At 46.9% G+C, this 25,033-nt stretch overlaps 2 protein-coding genes across 4 annotated transcripts in view; one reads left to right on the forward strand and one right to left on the reverse strand.

Moving 5' to 3' along the window:
* LOC143374747 (uncharacterized) overlaps nt 1-25,033 on the reverse strand; it is a 36,653-nt gene that overhangs the window by 6,917 nt on the left and 4,703 nt on the right. For 2 of the 3 annotated variants that reach the window (XM_076823153.1, XM_076823152.1), the window contains exons 7-9: nt 1,702-2,024; nt 516-864; nt 58-392 (exon numbers count right to left, since the gene is read on the reverse strand). In XM_076823153.1, coding sequence (XP_076679268.1) covers nt 58-392; nt 516-864; nt 1,702-2,024 — 1,007 coding nt within the window. Of the gene's footprint in view, nt 1-57; nt 393-515; nt 865-1,701; nt 2,025-4,891; nt 5,122-25,033 lie in introns of those variants that run through there. The other variant, XM_076823154.1, reaches the window with a different exon arrangement.
* Nucleotides 21,838-24,697, forward strand: Sud1 (Prolyl 3-hydroxylase sud1). Its single transcript, XM_076823159.1, has 2 exons — nt 21,838-22,060; nt 22,181-24,697. The coding sequence occupies exon 2, from the start codon at nt 22,712-22,714 to the stop codon at nt 24,548-24,550; it is 1,839 nt and encodes a 612-aa protein (XP_076679274.1). The 5' UTR covers nt 21,838-22,060; nt 22,181-22,711; the 3' UTR covers nt 24,551-24,697.

Consider the following 25,033-nt stretch of genomic DNA (forward strand, 5'->3'; position numbering starts at 1 on the left):
GGGACAAGTGTATTCGCCGGATGGGAATCCGCGGTAGAACAGAGATGCTTCACTTACGATTAGCGTTAGCTGGCTTTGGAGACGATCCTGATAAATGGGACGAGAAGGACTTGTTCTGCTGACTACAGGACATCATTCCAGGGCTAAGTTTCCCCGGGGTGCTGGCTCGAATGGGACTAAGGTCGGGGAACGTCGAGTGCATCACGCCCTTGTCGACTTCCGAGTAACCCTGGCATATACTGATGGAGCTCCTCGACTCCCTGTAAGCCTCCACTTTGCAGTCCTCCTTCAGACCGTTCGAGAAACCGTTCTGCCTATCCATCGCTAACGGGGAGATCGACTGACTCTTAGGCGGGTAGGGGTGCGCTGGCACGTTGAGACTCTCGTTTGATCTGCAAGGTTTCGACGACATAACTCACCGGAACGAAACACCTTTGTTATCAGCAGAAACGTCAGTTTCACGGAGGTGTAAAAGGAGTCGCAGGAGCAATCGCGCTGTAAGAGAGTTTTTCTACCTGAAACCTGCCGGGCTGGTGTCCCTCGTGATCAGCCTTGTCCCAGGGCTGCTGTCCCTAGACCGGAAGCCCTCCCTCAGCTTGCTGTCGTATCTGTTCAGCCCCGAGTAGCCACTGATGCTACAGGCCAGGCCCAAGTAACTCGGTTTCTTCACTGTCAGCTGCTCCGGCTCAGCGCTGCCTCGATGACCATTGCTGACGTTCAACTTCTCATCCGGCGTCAGCTGGGACTTTTGCAGCGTCTCGCTGCTACCGTTTGCCAGCTTCTCCGAGCTCGACACTGAGCCACCGTTGCAAGACAAGTTCAGGCTGTGCAGGGTCTTCTTGGACACGGAGTCTACGGTGGTCTCTGCAAAGCAACAGTCCTCGGTTGGACCCGCGAGTTTCGCTCGGAACGTTAGCCTACTGTCCTACGACGCTCGCTAACTCTCCCTGAATCTTGAAAGGACGCAACGATGCCCCGAACCCCCTCGTACCATGTACACTCTGCGCGCTCGCGAATGCTCCACTGGGATGCACGATCACGCCAGGGATCGAAGCGAACGCGAGGAGACGGCCGAAAGATCGAAACCGTGCCCGCTTGAAACGCGACACAGGAATAACCCTGGAATGGCAAGAGGCTGGCCGAGGCAGAGGCGCAAAAGAGACGACCGCTTCTCCGCGCCTCCTCGTCTTCTTGGCACTGGCGATAGAAAGAAGGCCCTGCCCTGCGCTTGCTGCACTCTCGGCCCGCGATCTAAATTCGATCGGCACGGACCGCGGCACCGAGCAAAAAGGAACTATCCACGGGAAGGCGGTGGGATCGGTGATCTTGAACGTTCCAAGATCGTCTCGGGGCTAAAATTCGGCGCGGGAGCCGCCTCTCGCGTCGTTCTTCGCGGCCTTCGTCGCATCAAGTGCAAGGTCGCTCGACGACGACCCCCAGAATTCCTCCGGTTACTCTTAAAACTCCCTAACCCTCCACTTTAACCCACTGTAACCCTTTGCTGGCTGCTAAGATGCCCGCGCATGTCCAGTGTCGGATTTAATAACAAAATAATATCATTGACTAACTATCGGAACTACCGCAGCCAACAAAGCTCTAGTGTCTCCCTAGTTTCTTAAAGAAGACAGTGTGTAGCGTGGTGAGAAGAATCCAGGCTAGACTCAGATCCCCTGCAAGACGCTAGACATCGAGATAGCCAACCTGATCGGTCGGACGCGGACTGGTCGACGTCCAGGCTGCAGCTGCCGATGCTCTCCTGGCTAGTCATTTTAGGATGGCGGCTGGTGACGACGTCGATCGAGATTTTCGGGTCCGGGTCGAGGCGGCGGTAATTAAGAGGCTGCACCGCGAGGGAGAGCGGCCTGGGGCGGCGATTCGACCTGATGCCGCCGGCACCTGGGACCGACGGCGTCAGTGTCGCGACGCAGGCGTCGCCTACGTCCTCAAGGCCCGCTACCTCGCCTCCGACGCACGTTTGTCCACTAGCCCGTCGACGATCCTCGTTCCCGTGATCCTCGTGCGCACTGTTGATTTTCGTTTCTCTTTTGTCCCGCGCTTTCCCTCTATTCATCCACTCGCTCACAATATTGCATTCTTATCCAAGAACGGTGGACCCTGCTCACAGTCACAGTCCATCGTTCTTGGGATGCAGCTGTATCATATATCTCCCTGCAATGCCCCGATGCTCTCGAGCTACATGTCCGAGCCAATGGGAATTGTTCGGCGAGGAAAGTGTACCGACTTCACGTTCGAATTCAAAGAAAGATCGCGGCCTGTTATCGAACAGCAATTTTCTGTACCCTCGACCGGGAAAATGTTGGGCGGTATGCAAACGACCGATGCAATCAACGGCCACGCGAAAGCGGAACGAATTAGCATCGTGCTCGAGATATCCCAGCTGTATTGTTTCGGGTTAACGACGGAAATTCTTTGCTGCTCGAACAGCTCTCGAGGGCATCGTGGGCATTAAGTGGAAGCTGGTGCTGTGTTTGCGGTAAATCAATCTCATCGGTAATCGTCGCGTTACTCTTTAATCAGCTGTAACGTGATCAGCAATTTTCTGGTAATACAAATGAAATTTAAGTTAGCTCAGTGTGCTTGGATCTTCGACACTTCACAGAGATTATTCAAGGTATCCTGACTGTTTCGTTCAAAATTATTAATGGCTTGGTGTGCAGCTCGCGTGTCATTAATTTAGTTAATTTTAAAGGCATGCTTTGCTCTTTAGACCTCACATCTACATCTCCAGATTTGGTCTCACCGAGCCCATAAGCCGAATTTGTAATCTGGCTAACAAGTATTGTACGGAGATTGATTTTTTTCACGACTCTCCTTTCACTTTTAAGACTAGTGTCTATAGAGCAGTGGCACATGCGGCTGTGTCTTGATAGTTATGCGCATTTCTCGGGTTTCATGATCATTGCATCTACATATTTCGTTTGTTTCTCTTTTTCTTTTGTGTGTAATGTCCGTCTCTACTAGGTATTGTTATTGCCAATTTTGTTAAGAAATGGGTCTTACCCGTATATGTTAAACAAATCAAAATAAAATAAATAAATATTGCTTTCACGATACTTGATCGATTTTTATAAGAGATTATCGCTCGATTAGCTTCGTCGAACACTGTACAAAAGGATTACCGAGGTACTCAATGAAACCTTCTGCAGTTTCGTGCAGAATCCTGTCAGTGGTTAAATTCATTCCGTGGGTCTAATTTTACGAATCGACCGGTAGCAGAACGCAGATGAGACGGACGTAATAAATCGACGCCTCTGTTGGGCACACAGCACGAGCTCCTACGTTTTCCTCTCTCACCATAAAGCCGAGGATCCACCTGAAAGCTATGCTCTGCTAAGTTTTAAACAATTAGCTTCATTTACAGGAATGGAACCGTTTCCACCAAAAGTTAAGCTGTGCTATGTTTTTCATATTTTATAACACAGTCAGAGATTGCACAGCATAGCTTAGATTAGCTTAGCTTCCAGGTGGGTACCCGACTTAACACCTACTTGTTTTACAACGCTCCTCGACGCGTCCGCGAGTAGCGATGCAAACAGAGCCGGTGAAATTGCTTCAATCTACAAAAATCTGGGCCAAAGCCTTCGGACAGCGAGAACAGGAGGTTTCTCAAAACGATCCAAGTTGCATCGCTATTCGCGAATTATTTCGGTCCAATTGACCTGACACTAATTCCACGCTAATCGTGGGAGCGGCTCGCGACGATTTCGCGCGAATCGCCGCGGCTATGCATAATCACAAGGCAAATGCAAGCTGGTGCGTCGGTCGGGTGCAATTCACTCTGAAGAGTCGCATGCACTGTGAGGACGGTGAGGTTAATTCGATCCCTTCCAATTCGTATTAATCAGCTACAGAGTATTACGCTAATTAATTTGGATATGTACAACACGTTCGGGCAATTTACACATTTTCCACGCATTTATTACACGAGCCACACAGCGATTATATCACACGTAACGGAACATCCGATTAATTATCCACGATTAAGGTGCGAATCCACGAGGCGATTTTACATGAGACTTTTCTATCATCGGACAAAAATCTCAGCGACAACTAAATGCAAATAATGGAAACAGTCGCGAGAGATGAGGTTTCTGAATATACATCACGAAACTAGTGAGAAAATAATTAAAAATTAATGAAATAATTGTCTAGTGAGATTAAAGCCTCACGCGAGACACGATATTCCTGCCTCGTCGTGGATTCGCACCTTTGAAGTTGGATTGTTAGTTGCACACTTGGTAACGTACTCGCATTCGGTTGGTTTTTAGATACACATAGAAACTGCTTGGAAGGTTCGAGTGATTTTCCACGGTGCATAGTGCGGTCGGCGGAGTGCAGGCTCCTCTAATCGCGAGGTTTGCAGATTAACAGGGGCGTTGAGTGTGCCGTGCAGCGAAGCGGAGGTATGTACGCTAGGACAGTGCAAGGTGATCGAATCATGCTTGATCATGAATGCGTCGATGATGAATGGAAACGGAGTAAACACGCGTGGGAATGAACGCCAGATGGCTGCGTAGAGAATGTCAGTGCGCCGCTCGAATCCACTGCGGCTGGTTTCCGAATAGTAATCACGCTTGATTAACCGCGAGGTAACGAGCACCGCGTGGAAGCTTCGCGCGATGCACTCGGGGAACGCCGAATGGAAACAGCGAAACCGTTGTTGGATAAATGAAACGGCTCGTTGCGGATCCGCGGCAAATTGCTGTCTAAATTCAGTTGCAGAAACAGATGGACGCGCGCGCTGCTCTGTGAAAACGACAGCTACAGAGTCCCGGAGGCTCGACCGAGGAGGAGAAACTGTGCGCAAGAAATCCGGGAGAAAAACCATGCTCCAGAATCACCGTGGTATCCAGAGAAATAGCTGTCGCACCTCCTACGCCAGTGCTTCCAGAGAAGAAACTTGGAGGCATTCTTCTTGGCCACAGGGTTCACCGTGTAGGTGCCACTCTCGATTTTCAGAGGCATCCTCCAAACACCTTGGGGCTCGTGCCCGATGCGCATCGACTGCGTCGCCGATCGTTCGGCTCGGAATATCGCGCCTGGGGTGATATCGGAGCTGGATTACTCGTCTTTCTATCCCGGATATCGATCCGAGATCGTATCAGGCTTCGATCCCCGAGAAATCGCTCATTTATCACCCAACGTTCGAGTCGAACGCGAGCCGGCACGACTGCCGCGAGAACGCTTCGTGAACCGAAGCGTTCTTTCAAAGCACTGCTCGTTATGGATTGTGATTAATGAATTTAGAATCAAACGTCTAGCACAGAGTAGTGAGATACGGTTCTCCAGGTTTTCCTGAGTGCGACGCGCGGCGAGGAGCACGTGCCAGCTTCGATCCACCAAGATAAAAGCTTTCTTCCTCTCCAGCGACCTTTGGCACTGGCAAGCACTCGCGAAGGCACGTTGCTAGGATGACTAGTTACCGAAGACTGGCATTCCCATCTCATCTCTCTCTTCCACGACTCTAGCAAACTCTCTCTCTCTCTCCCTCGCTTTCCTCCCTCTTCATCTTTCCACGAGGCGAGGGCACGAGGATATTTCGGGAGCACTCAAAAAACCACGAAAGCAGCCGCTTCCTCCGCGCTCCTTGCACTCCCCTTTTCGCCGACCCTCGGGGGCCGTTCCTCGCGCCAACACGCGACTCGGCTCCCTCGGAATTCAGGTTTCTATACGCCTTTCATAGAATTGCAGTCTGAGGAAATTGCGAGCGATTAAGATCGAGATGCTACAGCCAGCGAGTCACCAGCTGTCGAAATCTGGACGAAATACCGTCAAACACCCGCTAGACTCTGTATTTTCCTAAGCTAGGGGAGCTTGGGATTTTTTCCCGACCCCTACTGCACATATTTGAAGAGTCCTTGTAGAAAACACTGCGAGTGCCAAGAATGAAATTTTATAGGTAATATAGTATTAATACAGTATTATACTTTTTTTTTTAATTTTGGCAAGCACAGTGTTTTCTACAAGGACCCTTTATTTCTCTATTCAAAAGAGGACTCCCATTTTAGCAGTGTTTCCGTAATTTGCATAAAACGAGCCCCAGGACGCAGACAATGGAAGCTTCAATGCCGGAGAGAATTTGAAAAAGGGTAATAAGAAAAGGAACGAACGCGTGCGAGGAATTGGTGGCATCAGCTGCGAAGGGGTAGAAAATTACTATGGTTTCTGGCTCGAACACGTGTCTGGCACGCGCGACGCTTGCACAGAGAGCAGGGCGTAGGCAGAGAGGCTTGCATTTCCGATTTCACGTTCAGAAGAGCGGCAAAGTATCCTCAGAGGAGTTCGAAGGGTTAATAACCCTCGTTCTCGTCGCCTCTACAAAGGCTCGCTCTTTTACGCGCCGCCAAACCGTAAGCGCCTTTATGGTTCGCGTAATAGTCGCTCCTAGTGCTTCGCGAGCTTTCCCGTCGTTTAACGCAGTCGTTTTGTGTTTACATACGCGTTCGAGAAGCTACGATACGCGGATCGTGGCTGGGGGAGTTTCTGGCGAGGGTGGGTGTCTTGCAGCTTGCTTCGCAATCAATGTTACTTGGTTTCAATGAGCCATCGATACTCTGGTCTAAGGTTAAGGGGCCATTCTTAAATTACGTAAGGATAATTTTGGAGATTTCTTACCCCCTCTCTGCCCCAGTATAAAAATTCGTTTAAAGGTTTATGTATAATTCGTTTAACTCCGTTTCGATGAAACATTGTTTTTTAGGCTACTCATATTGAAAATAAGATTAAAGAAATATTACTTAAGGGGGGATTCTCGTATAACAGCCTAAGAAATTTAGGATTTTGTTTTTGGAGAAAACTATTGTTAATGCATTAAACTCTTTTGTGATATAAAGAGGCATCTTTAAACTTGTAAATTTTTTCTTTGTCGATCCTTCTTATTCATTACCTACTACAAATTTTCTTAAAGTTAAATAATTTACGCTGGGACTGGACTTAAAATTTTAATTTTCGTTTTTATTTATAATACTCTTTCGTCGATATGTAGAATAATAATATGAACAATTTGTCTGAGGAAAAAAACTCATTTTTTCTTTCAAACGCTATAACTCTTTCAATTTTTTATTTATTTTTTCTTTAATGCGGACCAATTCCAGCGTAAACTATCTAACTTTAAGAAACTTCTATTTGTTTGCAATCGGATTACTGCGATAGGTGCTACGCATCCCGCCAACAGGGGTTACATCGTCGAAGAGGTGGACAAGATCCAAGAATAATTAATAAATAACAAGAAGGATCGACCTAAAAAAAATATTTTCTGCAAGTTTAAAGATGCCTCCTTATATACCAAAAGAGTTTAATCCAATATGACCAACAGTTTTTCAAAAAAAAATTCTGAAGTATCAATTACTTTTGAAATATGAGTTCCTTAAAACCCCTCCTGCCTCAAAAAACCCTTGCGCAATTCAAGGACGACCTCTAAATTAATGAAAGCTTCATTCTACTCGTTCAAATTCCTCCAGCTTCCATTCTCCTATATATAAAACCACCACGTACCCTTTACGGAAATTTAAATATTTGTTCGGGGCCGTTTCCAGTTGCCAAGGAACACGCGCGCTGACACCGGGATCATTAACGCCAGTCTTGAGATTCCCCAAACCGGCGATGTAAACTGGGAAAGCTCTTCCGCGACAAACCCTTCCGCCCCTAGCCAAGCCAACGCAGGGTGGGCCCTGTTGGTTTCAATTACCGGGCCCATGAATCACAGAGAGTCCTTTCCCCGTGCACGGAAATAGAAAGACGGTGGAGCAACTGTGATAGGGTTAATTGCCTCGAAGGTGATCGCGGTCGGTTATCGTTGAATCTTATATTCGGAGGAGATCAAGGTTCATCGAAAGCTGGCTGCAAAGGTTCAATCTTTTTAGAAGATCGAGCGTGGAGCGTCGGCTCGTAAAAATTCCTCGCGCCGATTCATCTTTCTCGCGCGCTTTGCCCGAAACGAATGCATCCCGGTCGCCGAAAAAGTTCTGGAACCACATAAATAAAGCCCGTACGCGCACGCATGACTAGCGTGAAACAAGAGCCGCCGTCTGGGAATGCAGAAAGCGCAGCTATGAATTCAAATGCAGTATGGCGCGCTTGCGTTCAAGCCCCATTCTAAGGGCGCAGCTGGACGGACGGAAAACTACGCGAGGCAGTGTTCAAAGTGTTCCTTTCAGCCCACGAAACGACCGTTGCCTCTCCGTCTGTCGTTTCGTGTAACGCGAACGACATTGCTTTAAGAAACAACCAATTGAACTGTAATAATGGTAAAAAAAAAAGGAGAGAGAAATCGCAAACTTGTGTTGCTATTAAAAATCATTGATTAAATGGGATTTTAAATTATAGGCAAAGTTGGGTGGGTGCTTTGGTGGGACTAGTAGGGCAGGTAGAGCTTGGAATATTTCCGTAGAGTGTTAGGATAGAGAGATGATACCCATAGAAAAGTGTTCGCTAGGTAACTCTACCCTAACGTCGTGGTTGAGAGCTCGCAAAGTATATTGAGTTACGAAATGAACGGTAAATCGAGGGGAGACGAGCCTAAAATAGAGAGACACTGCCACCGCGACACGGTTTAAATACCGACATTAAGACAATCTTCCGGTTATATGTTCAAGCGTGCTCACAATGTCTTCGTCCAAGCGCATGGGTAAGGGGAGAAAATCAGGGAATCTCACAAAGCAGCTTTATCGAGAAAATTAAGCGTTTTGTTCCAGCGCGGAGTGGACGTTACCTGTTTTCAACCAGTGTACCAACACCTTAGCGTTATCTTAGGGGGTAATTTGAGCTTTATAACCCTCTGTCCCCAGTTTCCACCAACAAAATATTCCGCAAATCGCAAAGTCACGAAAAAAGGACACTCCTCGATTTCCCCTTACCCTTGAAACGAAATAAAGAAAATTCGGTGGAATTTCATGCGCGCGATAATCGCGGTGTCTCTTTACTGCCTCGATTTCTGCAAAAGCCTGAGTCACGTGTACCAAATGTGCCCGAGCTTCCAAGGGACGTGGCCCTTGTTTTTCGGAAATCATTGAGACCAAGTGTCGCGGTGGCCAGCCAGAGGTAAGTGACACCGGCTGAACTCTCTGGTTTCTATATATAAACGAAAATAAAGCAGAGTGACATTTGAACCATACTCTCCTCGAGGCGCGCGCGCGCGCGAGATCGTGGCGTTCCCTCCGCGTACGAAAAGGGAAACGCGGCGCGCGGCGTCGCGACGACCGTCCAGAAAAATTGTGTCAGCTAAATCAGGAGAACGCCGCTCTCCGCTGCTTTCAGAACCGCTTCCCCTTTTTCCCTTCGCGCGGACATTTCGCTGGCATTGGAAACGGCGGCGATTAATCGAAGCCTGATATTCGCGGCGGCCTCGCGACAGGGGGAGGCACCACCTCCGCGAGATGCTCGCTTTTACTGCGATTAAGTAGCGCGCGGCAATTCAGGGGAGATACGCGGGGGCAAGAGGGAGACGGGCTGGGACGGCGATCGAGGAAAGTGGAATAAGCGGCGACAGTCTTAACGAGATCTAATCAAAGTAGAGAGAGGCTAACGAAATAATTGACACGAGACGATTAGTCTGCTGGGCGAGGCTTCAATTCCTGCGAGTGCAGCGAAAGGATCCTGTTACTTTTCATCACTGAAAACTTCTCTGGAGAGTAGAAAGAAGGCCGGCTCCAAGCTGCAGAAAGTGCAATCCACTTTTACCACTGATTTCCTCTGTTAATTTCCTTTAAAGGGGTAGCCATAGAGGCTACTTAGTCTTGAAGATGCGCGAAGTATGCGGGGAGATTGCCTGTCTTGTGTTCCCCGCCGCGAGCATAAATTTCGCAGCAATTTAATAATTACAGTTGCACTCGTCGCAGGCCACGATAAGAGGACAAGACGTGACACATCGAAGCGTCCGGGAGCGCAGCCTAAATGATCCTAACGAAGCAGCGCGCGGAAATCGCAAGCATTGTTTCAGAGCGTGTCAGGAATAACAATGCCGACCGGACAGCGTAAAAGCAAGCCCTGCCTTCCATGCCACAGCTGCTCGGGTTGGACGTAAGCATCGACGACACTCAGCCCTCGACTGCATTCGACGAGCGATCTTCTGTTGGAGGAAAAGCCGCTTCGGACGGGCAGCTTTTCAGGGCGGAAAAACGCGGAAACAACAGGGAGCCAGGTAGAAGCCGCGCGGTTCCGGCGAATTCATTAGCGGACTTTCACCTCGGTACGGAACTTCCGCTCGCTCGCTTCGACGTGAGAGGCGAGTCACGCGGGAAACCGTGACAATAGCTTATCAGGGGAATTGAAAATTGCCTATAAATAGCAGCGGACTAGGGAGCCTTTATCTAGCTAGACTTCACGAGGGATCCATCACGCTCGATTCGCGATAAAACGGTGCTTCGAGCTTCGCCACCCTTCTGGACATTAAATCAGTGCACGTAGATTTCCATCTGCCTTTGAATATTTATAAAGAAATATTTATACGCCAACTCCTCGGACGCTGAGTAAAAAAAATTTCCCTTTCTAATTCTCCCGCCAATTTTCCTGAAAGCCGCTTCAGAGAAGCGACTCTGGTGGCACGGCGACCTAATGAATTCCCCCGGGACTCCAACTTCCATGGCGGCGCATAAATTCCCCGGAGCAGGGTCAGGGGGAGATAAATCCATATTTATTCCGCGGGGTGAAGTTTCGGGGTCAGTAGCTTTTGGAAATCGGTCGGGGAATGCGGCCCTCGCGGGCCTATTTTCGCCGAGCGATCGCGCGAAACGCGCCGCGGGAAATAAAAGGAGCGCGGCGGTCGCACGTGCAACGGAAGAATGCATAACGACTGACATCAGGGACGCACCGTTATTCGTGCGATCCAGAAAGGTTAATTGCTCTTTTTAGGGCGGCTCTTAATCGAGACGCTCGCGCGTAAGAACTACGCGCGCCGAGCCGCGGGAGACTGTACTCCCGGCGCATCGTTCGGCGCGCGTGGATTTAATTACCGACTGCGCTCGCCTGCGGTTTGATTCCCCGCGTTCCCGATCGAGGATCACTTTCGAGCCGCTCGCGACGGAACCGGCCGGGGATTGATTTTAATGAACAGACTCGAAAAATTAGAGGCAATTGGAGGTAGTTTCCAGCCTCTGGTTGCGAAGGCGCGTAAATTGAGCGTGGGCTAGCGCTCGTGGCCCAGGATCCAGACAACGAGGGCATTCCTGTCCTTCGAATGCAAAGCGGGACACGCCGATTACCATGGTGCTTCTATGAGTTTAATCTTCTCAGAACAGGTTACAGTTTTACAGCGCGGCAGGCTCTCCTAGCAACAGCTATCTTCCCCGAGTCTCTCGACAAAAGAATCGCGAGTTCCGCAACAGTGAAACTCGCTCGTGACACGTTCCCCGATGCTGATTCATCGGAACGTCCCAGCGGCTGTTCTTAAGGAGACTAGGCAGTCAGAAAGTCGATTTTTTTTCTTGCATTTCTCGAAAGTACTTATCACTCTTGCCGAGTAAAATGTCGTTTGGTTTATGTAAAAATTCGCAAAATCAAGGATTTTACAGCCGAAAAGGTCGAGCAAGTCATAAACCTAATTACTTTTTCGAAACTTTAAACGCGTTTTTCTGGGAATCATATTTCCTCTTCGTTTTGCAGTGATTGCGAAAAAAGGAGGAATAAGTTTATTTGAAAAAAATTCACATATGTGAAACATGTCTAGTTAGGACCTAAACCTAAGCGTAAATCTGTGAAAACTTCTGTTTTGACAAAAAATAAACTAAAATGGCTCTTTTCCCTGGCGAAAAATCAAATTTCTTTAAAATTCGCCGTTTTATAGCCGCCATTTTTATAATTTTGATTTTTTTTTCTTTTTTAATAGGTTCAGGACAGAATGGGGGCCAGTGCAAAGTATCAATTTCAGAGGATATTTCACAATTCAATTTCTTATGCCCAGAATCACTGCAAAATTACAGCGGCTCCAGGAAAAAAACACCTATATATCAGGCAACTGTAGCGCTGTCATATATATGTATATATTATTCAAATAATTTTTTTTTACCGTTTATAGTATTAACAAACATTACCCCAAAGCACTAGACACAATTTGTATTCACCTCCTTGTAATTAATTCGCAAAAAATACTTGATTTTCGAGCGATCTGACTACCTAGTCCCCTTAACGGCGAAAGAATCGCGGAGATCTCCATCGGCTCGCCGCGCGAGTGAACGTACTCGCTCGCACGTCAGTCTCGTTTACTCGCGACTTATGGAAAAATGAATGAACGCTGGCCGCGAGCCAGCGTGAATCATCGGCCTGGCGGTCAATGAAAAATCGCGGGGACATGATCGATCGTGGCATTCCGGGGTTACGTGCAAGCGATACGCGTCCCTATCGATGATGATCGGTGTTAATCGGATGAAATCTTGCTAGCTCTAACGACACGTCTGCGCCATATAGGACGAAACATTGCGTGCATCTGTAGACTAATATTGTCTAAGTTTAACTAGTTGCTATGTACATGTATTAGGGGTAAGGAATTCAATCACGGGATCCCGGCTGTTTTTTGGATTCTAAAACTCCCCGGGATAATCAAATCGAAACTTGATATATCAATATCAAATTATAACTTATCCCGAGAATTTTTAAAAACGTAAATTACTTTATGAACAACTGAAAAATATAAAAATGGAATCCAAAAAACAGCCGGGATCCCGGGATTGAATTCCCTAATTAGGGAACAGTTAGTGCGTCCATTACCATGGACACCGTGCGCGATTAATTAAATAGCATGTATCAGTAACGAGCTACAAGTTCTTGGAATTGTTAAGTGATGATTTAAGAACAGAGAGGCTAGTTTAAAAGGTAAAAAGTTTTCTGCCGCACCGTGTGAATGCTCCATGGTACTGAGAACGAGTTACAATTGTATGGTACTACGGGCAGTCTAAGAAACAATGGGGGATACTGTTGCGAGGGTTCACAGGCTGTTGTACAGGAGAGACGAGAGAAGAAAAGCTTTCCCGATCATCTGAACGCAAGGATCTTTGCGAAAAACCATTGTATTGTCGCTGAAAGATATATCTAGCACAATTGTAGGACAGAACAATCTGCAATCGTGAGTTACTGCCGAAGCAGCTGTAATCATTGCTCCCCTAGGCAGTGATTAATTGCCGTTCATTACTCCGTATTGTCTGCAGCTGCGTGCTTCACCGACGACTAATTCGATCTATGAATATTTAATTTATCACATCTCTCGGCAGGCATGCAGACTTCCTCGACAGCTACAGCTCCAAAGAATCTTTTCTCGCACGTTTCCCTCCTTTCCCCATGTGTATCGTTAAATCTCCTCACACAACATCCCCAAAAGTTAAGGCTTCTGATTTGTTATTTATATAATTTTTGTAGCATCCTGAACTGGAGATAAGAAATCTTGTGTAATATAATCTTTGCCTAATATAAACGGTCCTTAATTTCCAATTGGGGATGAACCCAAAATAATATAAATAAAAAATCAGAAGCCTTTTCCTTTCGCATTACCTACATTTATTTAAATAAATAAAATAGGTGAGGGCATTCGAGTGAACAGCACTGTATGTATCAATCTCGCAAAAAATCTCGCGATAGTCTCGACTCCCGTTGCAATTAACATTCTCGCGGCTGGAAGTGAAAGCTCATCATCGCCAGGGAATCCCCGAGGGCCACTCACACGGGCGCGTCTATTTTGATCCAGGAAAAGCGGGCCGAGGGGACGACGGATTCGGGGCCGACGAAAGAGGCGGATACGCGCGGGGCGAGCTTTTCTTCCCCTCGTCTCTGTCCCTCTTTCACCGCAGCACGGCGGGAGGAAAGCGGGGAACCGGATTTCCGAAAAAGGGAAAGCGACTGGGGACGCAGGTTGCCTGTACGTCGCGACCGTGTACCCGCCCACCCGATTCCGATAAATTATACGAGAAGGCGGCAGCGAAAGGGTCACCATAAAAGAACCTGCCGCGTTCCAGATATTAGACTGGCGAACGGGCGTAAAATCGAGCGGTGCCGTGCACCGAGGGGCCCCGCTTTTGGACAAGCAATAGCTTTGCGCACACTAGCGGTCCTCCTACGGTTTCGCGGAGTTCGAACCGTGATCGAGTCGTGCATCGTCGAATCTTGCTAATTTTCACGGCATACGGTTCGTCGAGCGTTTGAAGTGAATTGAAGTGATTAGGCACAGGGCCGCATTAAGAGCTTTAGAAGCCTTAATCACTTAGCAGACTTGGAGACCCCCTTAAACAGGGTGATCACTTCAATGTACGATTTCTTAGGCATTTTTGAGGATTTGACTGAAAAATGTCAGGTTTAAAAATTCAGAACATTTGTATGGTGCCCTCCTTTCTCCGGATGCTGTAACCGCGTGCTTATTTTGATTATTACTTAAGAGGGTGCTCTAGTGTAACTGCCCGGTTTTCAAAGCTATCTTCGAATAGTCGAATACTTCAGTTGCTCAATTATTTGGCGAATATAATACGAATATCCAAGTATTCGAATACTATTCGAATATCCAAGTATTCGAATACTATTCGAATATTTAAGAATTCGAATATTTAAGTATTCGAATATTTAATTATTCGAATATTTAAGTATTCGAATATTTAAGTATTCGAATACTATTCGAATATTTAAGTACTCGAATACTATTCGAATACTATTCAAATATTTAAGTATTCGAATACTGATGTATTCGAATAGTATGGTGTGAATTATAAATCAAGTTCTTCAGGTTCATTTGTCAGGGTGAAATCTTGTACGCTAATTTTGACCCACTTCACACCATACTATTCAAATACATCAGTATTCGAATAGTATTCAGATACATCAGTATTCGAATAGTATTCAAATACATCAGTATTCGAATAGTATTCAAATACATCAGTATTCGAATAGTATTCAAATACATCAGTACTCGAATAGTATTCGAATAATAACATTCGAATACTCAAATGCCCGAAGTTAATTCTTAGCATTCGAATACTTCTAAAATATTCTAATAATAATAATAATTATTCGAATAGTCCCAGCCCTATTTCCGACCCAGACTCCGATCAACCCATAAAATCGAGTGCTAATGCTGAAGGGTTTCCCTCCCTTCGCGGCCGTGAATGGGGTTATCCCACGATCTCGTTCGCTTAATCGCAACCCCGTTACCCCATCGTTAAGTGCCCCGTAACACATTGACTCGCGATTAAGTGCGCGCACACTTGCGCATCGGCAAGTACGAGGCTATTGGAATATCGAACAAACGGGACGAGCAATCCACGGTCGTTCCCGCAATTAACGCGTTTCGTTGCCTTTCCCGACTGTCATGGGCTAGACAGGGGGAGGGGGCAGAGTGTTACCACGGCCGCGAAGATAATCCTCGATGTTCTTCCAATCGAATCATTATCCCATAAAAGGCGAACACGTGCTATCGATAACCGCCCGACTGGCTTCCACTAATGGTGCCCCGTGCTCGATTAAACTCCGCTTCTCCGTTGCTAGTGCATTCCGCCAGCCACGATACCGGGCCGGAGGGCAACGGAAGAGCAATGGGAGCAGCAATTTGCGAGATAAAACGGTTCTGTTGAACGAGCGACGGAACTAACTGATTCCTCAGCGAGCAGGAAACTCTACTGCCCAAGTTTTTATCCGTTCCCGGGGACACGGTCGGGTGCGAACTATCCGCGGGTCTTTATCCTTTTTATCGATCGTCCAGAGAACCGGTACAGTGAGAGCTTTCGAGCAAAACGAGCCGCGCGACAAAGGGCAGGGCCTCTGGCCGGCGTGTGTTTCTATGCAGGCCATGCCCATTGTAATCGCGAGCCCCGGCGAAAGATCGTGGTACAGTGGCATGCTCCAGAAGGGTGGCGGAGAAAAAATCGGGCGTTCAGAGAATTAGGTCGAGAGTACGCTTCCCAGGGGAAATGGGTCGCGTTGCTCGGCGTCGCGGAATGACACTCTTCGTTCGCGACGAGCGAGCGTCCCTCGCGGAATTTCGACGCGTTCTTCCCACAGAACCGCGCGAGTTTCCTGTTCCGCTGGTGGAAAGTAATCGCGAGCTTCCCGAGGCGATCTGGCGACGCGACTGTTAAGGGAGTAATCGAAGGAGGGCACGGCGAAACGGGTCGACGCGGGGAATAATTGCTATTCAATGGGAACGAGTGTATTGATAAGCGAAAAATCGCCGCGTCACGCGCGGCACGGAATCGCACGGCTGGTCGGTGACCGGGGGGCCTCGAACCGGTCGTTTTCGTATCCGATGCAATCTCGCGGGACGTGGACAGAAATTACGCTGCAATCGGCTCTCGTTGCGGATGCGAACGCGCGAGCGGAGAATGCAGCAGCTACGGGATGCCAAGTGCCTCTTTTATCGCCGATACGCGGTTAATTCCACGCGTCTCCGGCTTCGAGAACGATAAGGGGACCGTCTTGGGTGTACCTATAGCGGCCTGGAAGCTTCGCGAAGCAACGTCGATACAGTGGAATCGAAAGTTGCGTGCCTGTTTCGGGCGTTCATCGACATTGCGATCTAATTCGCCGGTTGCATCACGGTATAGTTTGCGTGTAACGATGGGATATTGTTATCTAATCCTTCAGCTAGCAAATATATACGACTGGGCTTTGCTTTCCTCATTTTTTTTTAAGGAAAAGGCCTCCGCAATGCAGAACATTCTGGGTAGGGATTGCAAACTGGTAAATCGGTTTGAAGCCTTTTTTCACTGATAACGTAGTAGATATCGACGGAATTGTGCGCTGCATATATGCGCTATTATTTCTCGCGATCTACCGGTAAATATCGAGAAATGCGTAATTTACCGGTAAATATCGAGATATGCGTAATTTACCGGTAAATATAGAGAAATGCGTAATTTACCGGTAAATATAGAGAAATACGTAATTTACCGGTAAATATCGAGAAATACGTAATTTACCGGTAAATATCGAGATATGCGTAATTTACCGGTAAATATAGAGAAATACGTAATTTACCGGTAAATATCGAGAAATACGTAATTTACCGGTAAATATCGAGATATGCGTAATTTACCGGTAAATATTGAGAAATGCGTAATTTACCGGTAAATATCGAGAAATACGTAATTTACCGGTAAATATCGAGAAATGCGTAATTTACCGCTAAATATAGAGAAATGCGTAATTTACCGGTAAATATCAAGAAATACGTAATTTAACGGTAAATATAGAGAAATGCGTAATTTACCGGTAAATATCAAGAAATACGTAATTTAACGGTAAATATAGAGAAATGCGTAATTTACCGGTAAATATCAAGAAATACGTAATTTACCGGTAAATATCGAGAAATACGTAATTTACCGGTAAATATCAAGAAATACGTAATTTACCGGTAAATGTCGAGAAATACGTAATTTACCGGTAAATATCGAGAAATACATAATTTATCAAATTACCGGTAAAAATTGGATGTATAGCAATGTAGCGCATACATATATAGCGCATAATTCCGTCGACATCTACTACGTTATCAGTGAAAAAAAACTTCAAACCGATTTACCGATTTACCGTTTTGCAATCCCTAATTCTGGGCGCCTTCTATGGGTATCACTTCGGAATTCTAGATACTATTGAATTCAAGAAGATCCTTTTTGCATAAAACGCGTAATTAGATTCCTCGTTCTTTTCTACACACGCCCTCTAAACTTCATTGCCGTATTTTTAAAATTGACACAGCTATGGCAATATCTGTACCTATTTTAATGACTATATTTTTTCAGTATTCTATATTTTGCGTCCCACAGTACAATTGTCTACTTTCGCGAGGCTAAGCTCGGAGTCGAGCTGCATACCTGTAAACAGATTCTCAGAACGGCGAGACTTACGTCACGGGCCGAACAAAAAGGCATTTACGTAGAGGAGTTTGATGCTCCACTTTTTACAGCGAGATTTGCTTTTACCTCGAGAGTGGACGCAACGCTGCCACGAATGCGATTATACTGCACGCAAAAGTAGAATGTTCCGTAGGAAGTAAAAGCAAGGACGACTCTCGCACCGATCGGCGAAACAATCGGGCCGCAAGTGCCCGAGGATCATCCAGAATTTCTTCCGACAATGCCGCGCGTTACTCTTCGATCTCGTCGCACTCTACTGACGAACGATGCCATAAGCGATTCGAGTGCCGTTACCGTGGTGTTCTCCAAGCCCGGAGAAAAGAGGAAACGTGCTCTCGACATATTTCGCGTCGGCCAGCGACGTATTCAAGCGTGTCGCCGTTCCGCGTCCTTTCGGAAATATTATTGTCGCTTCGCACACCCGAATAAATACCCCCCGATCCTCCGCGGCGCTCCAAATGCTCCGCGGAGCGTGTGGAATTCCTTTAAGTAAAATTCGGCTACCGAATACTCGAAAGGAGAGCTAAAGGATTAATGCAGAAGATGCAAAATTAAAGGGAACTGGATCACTCGGGGGGGCAATGTTTTTCGGGGTAAATTATGTAAGGGTAGTTTTACCGTAACTCTTATACCCACGGCATAAGAATTCTTAAGATCTTATATTCCAACCACCTTCCCTCTTCCTTACGTAATATTTTTTACACCGCGTTCTTTCTGTTATTAAAATTCTTTTCAAGGCTTACATAATTCATTTCGTTCGGTTTCGGGAAATTTAAACTAAAATTACTTCTCTGGAACATTAACGATAGAATTTGTATTTATTGAAAAGTAGGTTAAACAATATTACGTAACACGCTACGTAACTCATTCAAACCCTGTAAAAAATCTAAGAAATTCGAGACCCTCCCCAAAATATTGCGTAATTTAAGGACAACCCCTTAGTATATTCACGAAGCATCTACTTTTCCTTTCCTTTTACCGAGAACCACGCTAAACGAGGGTTTAAATCTATTCCGAAGTGGCTACTAGTGAAAGTACATCGAAGGACCAACGATTACATTTGTTCCGATTCCGTAGACGAGGTTTCTCGCGATGGAGAAACGAGTCTGGCTCGAGTCGAATTGGTCCGATCGGCGAAGCTAAAAACGATGGTAATTAGGTCGATAACTGGGACACAGCGCCGTATAAGATGGCGCGACTATGCGGCGGCTCGAACGTGAGAATAATTGCGCTGGTCACGCGATGTTACAATTTTCCGCGAGCTTTACGCTCGCGCCAGCCTGTTTGGGGAAAACTATACGCTGTATCCTGGTTTATCGCGGTGCGCCGAGCGCAGGCACAAAACCCGGTGGAAAAATCAGCTATGTGGACGGAGGATAGATCGTTCCTTTTCACGTCGAAGAAACGTATAACGGTTTGCGCGTATACCAGGTGTTCTGACGAGTTTGCAACGCTGGCCAGTGGGCTGCACTTCCCTCGGGGACCAAAAGGAGGAAGACAAATTGAGGAAGCACCGGTGATACGATACGCACTCGCGCGAGAAAGAAGTGGGAATGCATTCTAGTCGATGGATCTTTCATTTTGGATAATGCTTGGGAAGAGGCATCGACTTTGCAGCGAGTATTACCGAGGAACGAGCAGAGGAGCAAGGTGTTATGTATAAGAGACACCGCGTATAAGAAACGCACGCATGGCAACATTAAAGGACATACCTTGAGTTTAACAGTACACTTTAATGCCACGACCGACAGGCTTAGTGGTTCGAGTGGCGTAATCGTTAAACGAGCCACTTGGCATCTTGTCGAAGGTATTCCATCGAAGGAGAAAAAAAAAAAAGGGAGAATGACCTACCTCATTGTGAGCGAGTCGCTGGAAATTCTATTTTGAATAATTATTTACGCGATTGCGATGCTCGAAGCGTATTAAAATCGAGGAAGCTCAAGTAACACCGAAACAGTGTTGGAACCGAAAATATGCTATTATATTATCAGCGTGTATTTTGCGATTCGGTGAAAGTGCACGTAGAAAACACGCGACGATCGTCACGTACGCGATGCGCCAGTGGTCCCCTCGTTTCGCGATCGTTTTCGCAATATTAAAGTCTATCGAATATTTCTCCGGTTACTGGGTATAGAGACACGGCAGCGAGCAGAGAAAAACAAAGTATGACGTGGGAGAAACGCAGCTCCATTTGGCAATCGATAGTCACTTACGGACGTAAGGAATCTCGGCGATACACGCCAGAGGCTACAGCGCAAAAATCTCTGCCGGTCGACAAATATTAATGCCACCTATGTAAAACATCGCGACTCCATAGAACCGTCTCGACTAAAGTGACACGTTAACCGAGGTAATGATTCGTGCAACGTTCAGTGGAATGCGACCAAACCAGCAGGCAGCTGATAAAAGCTACGTACGCTAACGATAATAAATCAGTTCCACCTGACTCACCGATCCTTCCGGCGATTTAAAAATTCGAAAGCTCTTTCTTCACGCCATAGTCGTCGCAGTAGGCCACCGAGAGAAGTCCGGTTCAAGGCCGACGGTGGAGGCTCGAGGAATATAATGCAGGGATCACGGAGGTGGGGTCATCGACGATGACAGCCGTGCGTCAACTGCCCACGGGACGCGAGTTATTCGACGAGAAAACTCCGATCACCAACACTTGGCAATATCGTTTCACTGGTAACCGTCCCGGCGCAACGTGCTCGCGACACAAACAAAAGGTGACTGAGAGAGACCGTGCGTCCTCGCCGCCTGTTTACCTCCGCGAATTCCACCGCGACACCCCACCCCAGCGTTAGCGAGCCTACTGACGCGCGACAGGCAGGCAACGTGCGTTTTCGGGGAAAAGGGAGCACGCGTTGACAGGTGGTGCGAGATGATAAAATATCAGTAGTGGATCGGATGGGAGTTGTGCACCTGGGGGGCTCTCCCTCGTCCGTGTTTTCGGCGTGTTACTCACGTATGCGGGTTCCGCTGTTACCGTTCACCGGTCCCTGGATAGCCAGCCAGCCCTTCACTGAACGATTTCACGATCGTCGAACATTCGACGCGACGATCACTCACTTTTTACAATTTAACGGCCAGGGTGTGCCCCCGAATCTCCACGCGATCAACGGCACCCGTCAAACGTGAACTACCGCCGCCATCTTGACACGGACGCTTACTGCGCCGCCCCGCGGAGAATCCTGCAACTCCTGGCACGCACGCGCGGGACAATTTGAACGGGTCCGCGAGAGATTTTGTTTTTGGGGAATTTTCGGACTCGGTGGAAAGGATTGCTTAGATTTTGTAATATGTTAGTATGAATAATATTATTCTTTTGGAAAGTGAGAGGGGTAGTGTGGTTTTTTACAGGTGATGATGTGAAATTAGTGTTTCTGCGAAGTCTGAATGTGGTGGGTACTGAGATTGTTGGAAATGGGTAAATGTGTTTTAAAAAATGGTAAAATGTGATAACAGTGGAATGTAAAGTATGAAGACTGGAACAGACACGTCGAGTAATTTAGTTGAGTCGCGAATAATTTAGTAATTTACCATTGTTTTACTAAATTGCTTGACTAAATTTTAGTGTTCACACACGAAATATTACTAAATTACTCGGTACTCGACGAAATTACTCGACGAGTCTGAATCAGCCTTAAGGGAGAGTTGAGTAAATTTGGAAGAATTTTTTAGAACACCTTGCGCGATTCGCGACAACTTCTCAATGAAAAAGGAAACTGCGAAACCGATGTTTTCACGTGTTTTCCTAACGTTCTGTCATGTGTAACAAGAGTTTGCAAAATTAACCAAGTTGAAGCAGTCACTAAACTAATTTGATCACAAGTATAGCTTACAAAATTGTATTTGCATCCATCGACGGAGAAATAAATCGTAAAGCAAAGAATGCGCGAGCAGTGAGGTAATACAGTAAGATTTCTGAGATCCTGATGCGTGACAAAGCACGCATGAAACAGAGCTGCCAAACACGTTAAATCGTTTCAAGAGAACCTCGTAATAGGAGGCGGATATGTCCGAGCCGGAACTGCCAGCATAATCCCGGAAGTTCCGTCGCGTGGTCAGGGGTTCGCGAATAATTCGCGACGTCCCTGGGTTCGATCGAATCGACGTTTTCGCCAGCGGTAGTAGCAGTCCCTGGGCAGAATGCAACTGCGTGGTGATACGGAACGACGGATCTAGTTCGCTAAATTTGGACGCACGTGCAATTTCTGGTACGTAGTTGTCGCGAGTGACACGGCTTGTTCGACCAGCCTTGTTTATTTCGCGAGTGAACGGGAGTCGGGAAATGGAGCGGGATTCTATTAATCGGCTTTTCGACCGACTGCTTTCAGAACACGTGTGGGTCGAGCGACCACGTGGGCCGCGTGTACCGAGAAACAAGTGCCGCATCGTCCGGTGAGTTCCCCTCGGTTAGAAAGGGCTGTGATATCTTTACGATCGGGACGACACGTTACCCCAGAGCCAGTGCACCCTTTAACCGAATGACAGGCGACCCCGACGAAAATACTGCCAATCGTTGACCACGCTGGCAACTTGCTGCGAGAGCGATAACCTGCGCGGATAATATTCGGAGAGTCATAAAAGGTCAGAAGGGTGTGCGTAACGAGTGCTCCTTCCAGAAAGCATCGACTTCAATGTACAGGGAATATATGTCCGTTCGAAATATGCAATGACACATATCTATGTACTAGATTGGAAAAAATGTGATATAGTTAATAATATCAATTTATAGAGTACTTCTAAGCGAATTAGACAGGGACATGTACCGTTAGCTTAGAGACAAGATTTATACGAGGAAAGACTGATAGCGTAAGGAAAACAGCGATTCTTATCGGTTAACGTAACAGCGAAGGCGTAGAGTTATGGCACAAGAGGAGCCAGAAGCGAAGAAGCTCAAGCATTCCGTTATCTCGGGCCACGTCTATTCGTCGGACTTGCGACAACTCTTTAACAATCATTGGCACAGTTTTAGCGACGTGAAGATGGGCAAGCTTGAAGTTATATCGAAGCCCTTCAGGATGTGTAAAATTTCGAATTTCCTCTGTAACGATGAGTTTATGGATGAAATAAAGAATGAATTGTTGGATGTAAAAAGTAGAAGGAATAGTATGGATCTATATCAGTTCGAGCAGACCGGCGATCTTGCCAATGTCGATACTAAAAATCTGAAGCTGCTGTACGAAGCATTTCAAACGGACCTGGCCATATGGATGGAGCGTAACACCGAGATAGAGCTTAATAAAAAGATATCCATGTCGAGCTCTTGTTATTCCGACACGGACTATCTGCTCTGCCACGACGACAATATGGGCGATCGAAGAATCGCTTTTGTACTCTATCTGTCAAAGAATTGGATGCCGGAGGACGGCGGGGCTTTAGATTTGTTCGACACCGACGAGCATGGATTGCCTAGGAATGTTGTGAAATCATTAGTGCCCGAGTACAATTCCCTTGTATTTTTCGAAGTTGTGGATAATTCTTATCACCAAGTAGCCGAAGTGACTTCGCCAGAGAAGTCCCGGTGGACCATCAACGGCTGGTTCCATGGGCCTGTTAGAGAAAGCAGCAGGCCCCCGAGACCAGCTATAGAGCTGAATTACATAGAACCGGAGAACACCCAAGTAGATTTGGACGATTGGATATCAAAGTGCTACCTGTTCCCTGGTATCGTTAAGGAGATCCAGCAGGACATGGAGCAAGAATCGTTTGCCTTTCTATCGAATTTTTTGATAGCAGACGTTTACGAGAAACTCGCCGCAGACTTATCATCAGATTCCATAGTTTGGCAAACGGTAGGCCCAGCGGACATCAGAAATTACGAAGTCGCGAGGGAGGAATCGCTGCCAGAGTTGTTCAAAGAATTCTACGACATGTTCAAGTCTATTTCCATGTTCCAACTGCTGAAAGACTACACGGAGTTGGATCTTACACCGGAGAAGGAATCCATGAATCCGAAGATGGTTATAGAACTTCAGAGGTGGTCCAGAGGATGCTACACACTGATGTCGGACAGATCCACGGCGAGCGATTCAGGCATCTCCATGAGCGAGAAGAAATCGTGCAGTAATGGGTGCATGAGCCAGAGCGAAGACGGGCAGGAAGATCCGCTGGACACGCCGAGGGCGAGTAAGAGTAACGATTGCCATGAGAAGCCTGTACGCAACAGCGAGAACAAAAACGCGGAGTCGGGTTGTAATACTCCGCCGAGTAATAAGGAGGACGAGGACATAGACGAGGAGGAGGCGATGAGGAAGATGAAAGGAAAATCCCCTCGGTCGAAGAAGAAGAACTTGTCGCAGCAGTCCTCCTCGATGAAGCTAGATATTACTTCGCCGCAGAAGGTGGCTAGGATCGTGGACACCGATGACTCGGACGAGTCAGATATCGGAGACTACTTGTCGGACCCTCTGGACTGTTCTCTGGAGTGCTCTGACCAGGAAGAGGATATGGACGATGCGAACACTTCGGAATCGGGGGCCCTCGATGTGATAATTCAGTTTCACACTGGTCACGTCCCCGAGGAGGACACTATAGACTACGTAGACCCTAAAGAGCAAGAGGGCGCACTGATCCACGTACCTGCGAAAAACAACCATTTCTGTCTGGTCTACAAGACGTTAGGCACTTCGCGGGTTCAGAAATACGTGAACCATTACTGTACAGATTACTTTTACAATCTGATTTGCACATACTACGAATAGTTTATTCCGCTGGCGAGGTGTCGTTCCGAATGTGTGATGTTTCTCGAATGAGTTGGAAATTGTATAATGAATCGCGGACGAGGCGCCGTTCGCTTTAAAAAATGTATCATAGTATTCGTATTAATAAATTTGTCAGTATTTATCGCAGCGCGTGTATAATTATTCATCCCACCGACATACCTTTTTTACTGGCTTGCGTTTTACTAAGTTATACTTGGCAGACGTAGGGTGCAAGAGTGAGGTCTCGTTCGCTCTAAGGGATATTAATTAGGATAATCGTGCTGTTTTAAGAAAACCACCAGGTGCGGAGAACATTCTCAATGATTTATTGGGTGTAGTACACGTCTATCGTTTACCTTTACTTACGGAGGCTAATGTTAGGTGCGGTCAGGGTTCATGCATGGACTCAAACGTACTCTACGTTTACTGTGCAAGGAAAGCCCGTGGAATGATCCCGGGTCCCAGTTTCGGTGCGCAAGCGGC

The sequence above is a fragment of the Andrena cerasifolii genome, chromosome 11 (assembly GCF_050908995.1).
Source record: "Andrena cerasifolii isolate SP2316 chromosome 11, iyAndCera1_principal, whole genome shotgun sequence".
Taxonomy (NCBI): Eukaryota; Metazoa; Arthropoda; class Insecta; order Hymenoptera; family Andrenidae; genus Andrena; species Andrena cerasifolii.

Excerpts from the sequence above, each read along its gene's own strand:
- Sud1 (XM_076823159.1), top strand. The coding sequence starts at position 22,712 with ATGGCACAAGAGGAGCCAGAAGCGAAGAAGCTCAAGCATTCCGTTATC.